The sequence below is a fragment of the Oryx dammah genome, unplaced genomic scaffold (assembly GCF_014754425.2).
Source record: "Oryx dammah isolate SB20612 unplaced genomic scaffold, SCBI_Odam_1.1 HiC_scaffold_29, whole genome shotgun sequence".
NCBI lineage: Eukaryota > Metazoa > Chordata > Mammalia > Artiodactyla > Bovidae > Oryx > Oryx dammah.
The window spans coordinates 17,882,039-17,890,257 of NW_024070213.1; the positions used below are offsets into that span (position 1 = coordinate 17,882,039).

At 43.5% G+C, this 8,219-nt stretch overlaps 1 protein-coding gene across 1 annotated transcript; it reads right to left on the reverse strand.

Moving 5' to 3' along the window:
• Window positions 1–310: 310 nt before the first annotated feature.
• Window positions 311–8,219, reverse strand: LOC120858785 (developmental pluripotency-associated protein 3). The gene is made up of 4 exons (XM_040235089.1): window positions 8,019–8,219; window positions 2,871–3,103; window positions 2,383–2,424; window positions 311–857 (listed from the first exon to the last, which is right to left on the reverse strand). The coding sequence occupies exons 1-4, from the start codon at window positions 8,098–8,100 to the stop codon at window positions 723–725; spliced, it is 492 nt and encodes a 163-aa protein (XP_040091023.1). The 5' UTR covers window positions 8,101–8,219; the 3' UTR covers window positions 311–722.

Here is an 8,219-nt window from a genome sequence, read left to right on the forward strand (position 1 = left end):
TACAACACCAACTGGTTAACTTCTTCCAAGAGGATACTATGTACAAACATCAGTGCACCTGTTTGGTAACCTTAACTCAAATGTGTAAACTTTCTTCCCAACAGGACAGTATCACAAAATATTAGAATGCCCAAAAAAGAAAAAAAAAAATTAGAACACCAGATATATTTACATCCTGGAAACGTGATGGGGGTAAGTAGTATTCATTTAATACATAGCTAGCAAAAACAAGTCTAAGATGAGAACAAGGATTTATCTTAAAGTTACTCAAATAAGTCTCAAGTTTTATTTAAGATCTTCTATAATCTATTTGCTACTAAAAACTGAAACAGCACATCAAAAATTTTTATTACTGTTTAACACACTAATAATGCTCTGGCCAAGCCAGCCAATGTTATCTTCACATTCCTCCCCAAGTTAATTTGTTTCAAATTTTTGATATTGAGTTTCAACTTCAGGTTTAAGAAACAGGCAATACCTGAGACTTAACTAGTACTTCATGGTGTCAGATCAAAGTGGAACTAGTGTAGTGTATTCAAATCATTTCAAATCCAAGCTACATATAGATTCCTCATAAGTTAACTGTATTAAGGTAGAAAAGAGATGCAAGTGAAAAAGACAAACTTACAACATACATTATCAAAATATTGGTACAATCTTTCCCAAGCTGCTTCATAATGATCCCAAAAATTACCAGCGAGAAAACAGTACAAGAATAAGGGTTATGACTCATTCGATTCCATGGCATAATTACTGAATGTAGTGTTGTAATAACTCTCAAAAGTATCATCAGAAGGATTTCTCTTAAACTGGCAATAACTACAGGTACACTGGAATCTTCGCACTCTTGATCGAATCTGGAAAAAAGAATGAGACGGATTAACTGGTTAATAATTTGAAACAATAAATTACTTCTATACCCAAGTGATATTAACAAACCACAAATGTAATGTTGGCTGTTAGGACAACCTTTGGAATATGGAACACTGAGAAAAGGTCAAAACGAAAAAACTTTGGGGGAAAAAATAAATTGAAATGGATGGCTACCAAAGAATGCTAGATTGTCATTTTGTAATGGCTGATTGTCAATAAATATATTCCTGTACAACTCAGGAAACAGAGCCAATATCTTATAAAGATAAATGTAATAGAACTTTTAATTGTGAATCACTCTGTCTTACACCTGTTAACTTTTTAATATTGTGCATCAACCATACTTCAATTTTTAAAATGAAATATGTATATATAGGAATACATATGCTTCAGTTCTCTGAAGTATTATGAACTATATCAGTCATGTCTAACTCTTTGTGACCCATGGACTATATAGCCAGTCAAGCTCCTCTGTCCATGGGATTCTCTAGGCAAGCATACCGGAGTAGGTTGCCATTCCCTTCTCCAGGGGATCTTCCTAACCCAGGAATCAAACTCAGGTCAAATTCAGGGATCAAATTCAGTTCTCTGAATGTCTCAAATGTGAGATAGTCAACCATTTGCTGGACACTCTGTGCACAGGTATTCACCCTCTTACTGCCTGGCATAGGCCATCATGCTTGTGACAGCAGGTGAAAAAACACAAGCACCACACCAAGAGGGAAACTGAATGGAAACCGTAGACTCTAGGTGATGATGATAACGTGTCAGTTCACCACAGCAACGCCCTGGGTGGCTCAGTGGTAAAGAATCTGCCTGCAGTGTGGGAGACCTGGGTTCGATCCCTGGGTTGGGAAGATCATTTGGAGAAGGGAATAGCAACCCACTCCAGTATTCTTGCCTGGGAAATTCAGTGGACAGAGGAACCTGGCAAGCTACCGTCCATGGGGTTGCAAAAAAGTCAGACACGACCAAGTGACTAAACAACAATAACGTAGGTTCACAACTGCAACACCACAACTAGCAGATGTTGACAGCAGAGGAGGCTGAATGTGTGGGGTCAGTGAAGTAAATCTGTTCTCAATTGTGCTAGAGACGTAAAACTGCTCTAAATATACATAAAAAGTATAGACATAGATATATAGGGCTTCCCAGGTGGTGCTAGTGGTAAAGAACCCACCTGCCAGTGCAGGAGAAATAAAAGATGCAGGTTAGGGTTCGATCCCTGGGTCCAGAAGATCCCTTGGGGGAGAGCATGGCAACTCACTCCAGTATTCTTGCCTGGAGAATCCCATGGACAGAGGAGCCTGTTGGGCTACAGTCCATAGGGTCTCAAAGAGTTGGACATGACTGAAGTAACTTTGCATATATGCATATATTTTTAAACACACAAATATGAATGGATTGATCCAGAGTTTCTGAAGATTGAGATAACCCAAGCCAATTTGCCACTCTTCCTCCCAGCTAACCAGATACCCACCCACCTGTATAGTAAGACTTTCTACTTACCTTAGTGTCCTCCTGCTGCTGTAGTTCTCTTTGAGAGTCAGACTTTGTGGGAAGAAAAAAAGACATATATTACAAGCTGTCAAGCAAAATTCAGATTACTAGTGCCACACATCTAACCTAAGAGGAGTCAGAGACTCTTAAAACTCTAAGTGTCTTTCATACCCGTGCTCATGAGTACAGTGGAAGAGTGACTGCTGCTGTTCATCATTTATTAAGTAAATAAATAAATAAATATTATTTTTTTGTGGCTGAATCCCAGGGCTTTGAGGTCCCTCCCAGGGATAGAACCTGTGCCTCCTGCAGTAGAGTTCGAACCACTGGACCACCAGGGAATTCCACCACCACCAACACCACCCCCCCCCCCGGGCGCCGGCGGCCCCCCCCCGGCGCCCCGCCCCCCGGCCGGCCCCACCCCCCTCCCGCCAATATTTACATCTTGATATATGTGAGTGCCCGGAGTGGCTCAGTGCTGACTACCCAGAACTCACACGAGGGACTCCTTTGGCGTAGCGAAGTCTGAGAGATTCAATCAGCTTTTGCATCCTATATCTCCGCTCACTCAACAGCGTTCTTACCCCTCTCCGCCTATTGGGTGTTTTCTCACTAGGTAACTGCCCAGTCGGTTGACATGGGTATTCTGGTAGATACGGCAACTTGACACTAGGGTTGAGAGTCAAGTTGCTGAGGTTCGTCGCCAACATTTCAGAGAGTTGAGTGGTAACTGAAAGAAAAAGAAAACTAAGATCGATTAGGGCAAACTGCAATATCCAGAAGCCACTTAGCTCTCACCCAAACTAGGTCTGCTCTTAAGCAGCTCACAACAGTAGACAGTGGGAAGTTGCTCAGAGTGAAGACAGACCCTAGGTACCATGGGTGGTTAACTAGCACATGCCCTTAAGCCTGGTGGAATCCACCATAATGGGAAACACTTTCTTCTCAACTCGTTTTCATGCTGTTCCGAGTAGTTCTGAGTGTTAAATGTTTTCCCATGGGGTCATATGTATGCATGCAGTTTATGGATGTGCTCAGGCATATCTGACTCTTTGTGGCTCCATGGACTGTAGGCCCCATGGGCTCTTCTGTCCATGGAATTTTCCAGGCAAGAATGGAGCTGGTTGCCATTTCCTATTTGAGAGTATCTTCCTGACCCAGGGATCAAACCTACATCGCTTACATCTCCTGCATTGGAGGTACCTAAGTATGATTCCAAGTGGAAAAACATGGAGCTAAAATCAGATATTGACAGTTTTCCCATTTTCATTTGTGTGGATGATTTTTAATATGACTGTAGGGACATAAAGCATTAATGCAAGTCAAAATGTTTCAGTGTAACAAGTTTCAACAATTCACCATTATAGCTGCTGCTGCTGCTGCTAAGTTGCTTCAGTCATGTCTGACTCTGTGACCCCACACCTACGCAATAGACAAAGAATCCTCAAATGTGATCATCTCTCTCCATCCTTAAGAACTAGTAAGTCAAAGGGGCTGTTACCCATTCCATTATACCAGGCTTTATGCTGTTAAACACTCACTGTTGAGACTTCTCTGGTGGTACAGTGGCTACCAAATACCTGGCTACCAATCTTGGGGACACAGGTTTGATCCCTAGGCCAGGAAGATGCCACATGCCACAGAGCACCTAAACCTGTGTACCACAACTACCGAAGCCAACGTAACTAGAGGCCTGTGCTCTAGGGAAGTCACTGTAATGAGAAGTCCACACACCACAAGTAGAGAATAGCCCCCACTTACCACAACTAGAGAAAGCCTGAGTGCAGCAATCAAAAATAAATGTAAAATAATTTAAAGCTATATTAAAGAATCAGGATCCATTCGACTTACATGAACTTGTGCAAATGGAAATTAAGATTCCTGGTTGTAAAACTGTCAGGCACTAAGGCAAATTACTTGGAGAAGGAATGGCACCCCACTCCAGTACACTTGCCTGGAAAATCCTCTGGACGGAGGAGCCTGGTAGGCTGCAGTCCATGGGGTCGCAAACAGTCGGACACGACTGAGTGACTTCACTTTCACCTTTCACTTTCATGCACTGGAGAAGGAAATGGCAACCCACTCCAGTGTTCTTGCCTGGAGAATCCCAGGGACGGGGGAGCCTGGTGGGCTGCCATCCCTTGGACTTCTCAGGAGGAGAAGTGGACGACTGAAGTGACTTAGCAGCAGCAGCAAGGCAAATTACTTATATGCAGAGTACATCATGAGAAACGCTGGACTGGAAGAAGTACAGGCTGGAATCAAGATTGCCGGAAGAAATATCAATAACCTCAGATATGCAGATGACACCACCCTTATGGCAGAAAGTGAAGAGGAACTAAAAAGCCTCTTGATGAAAGTGAAAGTGGAGAGTGAAAAAGTTGGCTTAAAGCTCAACATTCAGAAAACCAAGATCATTCATCCGGTCCCATCACTTCATGGGAAACAGATGGGGAAACAGTGGAAAAAGTGTCAGACTTTATTTTGGCAGGCTCCAAAATCATTGCAGATGGTGACTGCAGCCATGAAATTAAAAGAAACTTACTCCTTGGAAGAAAAGTTATGACCAACCTAGATAGCATATTCAAAAGCAGAGACATTACTTTGCCAACAAAGGTCCATCTAGTCAAGGCTATGGTTTTTCCATTGGTCATGTATGGATGTGAGAGTTGGACTGTGAAGAAAGCTGAGCGCCAAAGAATTGATGATTTTGAACTGTGGTGTTGGAGAAGACTCTTGAGAGTCCCTTGGACTGCAAGGAGATCCAACCAGTCCATCCTAAAGGAGATCAGTCCTGGGATTTCTTTGGAGGGAATGATGCTGAAGCTGAAACTCCAGTACTCTGGCCACCTCATGCGAAGAGTTGACTCATTGGAAAAGACTTTGATGCTGGGAGGGATTGGGGGCAGGAGGAGAAGTGGACAACAGAGGATGAGATGGCTGGATAGCATCACCGACTCGATGGACATGAGTCTGAGTGAACTCTGCGAGTTGGTGATGGACAGGGAGGCCTGGCGTTTTGCAATTCATGGGGTCTCAAAGAGTCGGACACGACTGAGCAACTGAACTGAACTGAACTGAACTGAAGGCAAATTCAGAAGAGGTGGCAAGAATACACAGGAGAACTGTACAAAAAAGAGCTTCATGACCAAGATAACCACGATGGTGTGTTCACTCACCTAGAGCCAGACATCCTGGAAAGTGAAGTCAAGTGGGCCTTAGCATCACTACGAACAAAGCTAGTGGAGGTGATGGAATTCCAGCTGAGCTCTTTCAAATCCTGAAAGATGATGCTATGAAAGTGCTGCACTCAATATGCCAGCAAATTTGGAAAACTCAGCAGTGGCCACAGGACTGGAAAAGGTGTTTTCATTCCAATTCCAAAGAAAGACATTGTCAAAGAATGCTCAAACTACCACACAATTGCACTCATCTGACATGCTAGTAAAGTAATGCTCAAAATTCTCCAAGCCAGGCTTCAGCAATATGTGAACCATGAACTTCCAGATGTTCAAGCTGGTTTTAGAAAAAAAAGAGGAACCAGAGATCAAATTGCCAACATCTGTTGGATCATGGAAAAAGCAAGGGAGTTCCAGAAAAGCATCTATTTCTGCTTTATTGACTATGCCAAAGCCTTTGACTGTGTGGATCACAATACACTGTGGAAAATTCTGCAAGAGATGGGAATACCAGACCACCTGACCTGCCTCTTGAGAAACCTGTATGCAGGTCAGGAAGCAACAGTTAGAACTGAACATGGAGCTACAGACTGGTTCCAAAGAGGGAAAGAAGTACGTCAAAGCTGTATATTGTCACCCTGTTTATTTAACTTATATGCAGAATACATCATGAGAAATGCTGGACTGGAAGAAGCACAAGCTGGAATCAAGATTTCCGGGAGAAATATCAATAACCTCAGATATGCAGATGACACCACCCTTATGGTAGAAAGTGAAGAGGAACTAAAAAGCCTCTTGATGAAGGTGGAACGGGAGAGTGAAAAAGTTGGCTTTAAAGCTCAACATTCAGAAAACTAAGATCATGGCATCTGGTCCCATCACTTTTGGGAAATAGATGGGGAAACACTGGAAACTGTGTCAGACTTTTTTTTTTTTTTTTTGGACTCTAATATCACTGCAGATGGTGATTGCAGCCATGAAATTAAAGGATGCCTACTCTTTGGAAGGAAAGTTATGACCAACCTAGATAGCATATTCAAAAGCAGAGATATTACTTTGCCAACAAAGGTCTGTCTAGCCAAGGCTATGATTTTTCCAGTGGTCATGTATGGATGCGAGAGTTGGACTGTGAAGAAAGCTGAATGCGGAAGAATTGATGCTTTTAAACTGTGGTGTTGGAGAAGGAGATCCAACCAGTCCATCCTAAAGCAGATCAGTCCTGGGTGTTCATTGGAAGGACTGATGCTAAAGCTGAAACTCCAGTACTTGGCCACCTCATGTGAAGAGTTGACTCCCTGGAAAAGACTCTGATGCTGGGAGGGATTGGCGGCAGGAGGAGAAGGGGACAACAGAGGATAAGATGGTTGGATGGCATCACCAACTCGATGGACATGAGTTTGAGTGAACTCTGGGAGTTGGTGATGGACAGGGATGCCTGGTGTGCTGCAATTCATGGGGTCGGAAAGAGTTGGACATGACTGAGCGACTGAACTGAACTGAAGGCAAATTCAAGAAAAGAGAGAGGCTGGGTATATTATATAGATATTATCTTCATTAATCTTTTCCCCCTTTGTATATACTGATTTCAAGATGCGGGGGAGGCAAAGGGTAGAATAGATGCCAGCAGGATCCAGCCAACTTCCTGGCTGCCCAAAGGATGTTGGTTGGCTCCAAGTCATCTGGGCACCACCACCCTACACCACCCATCCCTATTCGAAGTCAGGGTAAAGTGAAAGAAAGTGAAGTTGCTCAGTTGTGTCTGACTCTTTGCGACCCCATGGACTGTAGCCCACCAGGCTCCTCTGTCCATGGGATTTTCCAGGCAAGAATACTGGAGTGGGTTGCTATTTCCTTCTCCAGGGGATGTTAAAAACCTAGGGATTGAACCCTGGCCTCCCATATTGCAGGCAGAGGCTTTACCCTCTGAGCCACCAGGGAAGTCAGTAAGAAGAGTTCAAATGCAGTGAGTGGGTCTGGGAGGCCAAGGCTGCGATCCTGTGAGGCTCCAAGGATTTAAAACTCGTGATTGGAATATAATGCTGGTGAAAATACTAATCGCTGGGACATCTCTGGTGGTCCAGGTTCCACCTCTGATCAGGGAACTAGAGCCTGCTTACCACAATTAAAGACTTGGTGAAGCTAAATAAAAATTTTTAAAAATTTATTTTAAAGTACTGATCTCATAAGATGCTATTCGCCCTGGTTTAGGAGAACTCTGACTGCATGTTCAGATGTCCTTAGAAGATTGACAGATTCCTGAGTATAGAAAGCAAACAATACAGTTCCCACTTTTCTCCTGTTAATCTGGCTTTTTTTTTTTTAATGGGAGGGCCCTACACTCCCTGGCCATCCTCTCCTCCAAGATTTACTTAACTGCATTTCTCTGTAAAAGACTGAAGTCAGTAAAACAGAAAGAAAGATAGGCTCGTAACCTTCCCTACCCAGCCCCCTCTCTCCCCAGCTCACCCTGCATTGCCTGGGAAGCTTCATCGATGGATGTTTTCAGAGACTCTAGGGTCCAGGTTGGGTTATCTTCTGATGAATCCATTGGAAGTCTAGTCACAGCTTGAAGCTCCTCCTAGATCTTTGGGTGCCAGTGGAAGGCGATGCTGTAGGCTCAAACTGCTCCAAAGAAGCCTGCAAGAACTATAGAGCTAAGAAAGGGGG

Coding starts and splice junctions, on each gene's coding strand:
- LOC120858785 (XM_040235089.1), bottom strand. CDS start 8,100: ATGGATTCATCAGAAGATAACCCAACCTGGACCCTAGAGTCTCTGAAA. Junction 3,104..8,018: donor AGCTTCCCAGGCAATGCAGG/GTGAGCTGGGGA, acceptor TTTTTCTTTCAG/TTACCACTCAACTCTCTGAA. Junction 2,425..2,870: donor ACGCCAAAGGAGTCCCTCGT/GTGAGTTCTGGG, acceptor CTTCCCACAAAG/TCTGACTCTCAAAGAGAACT.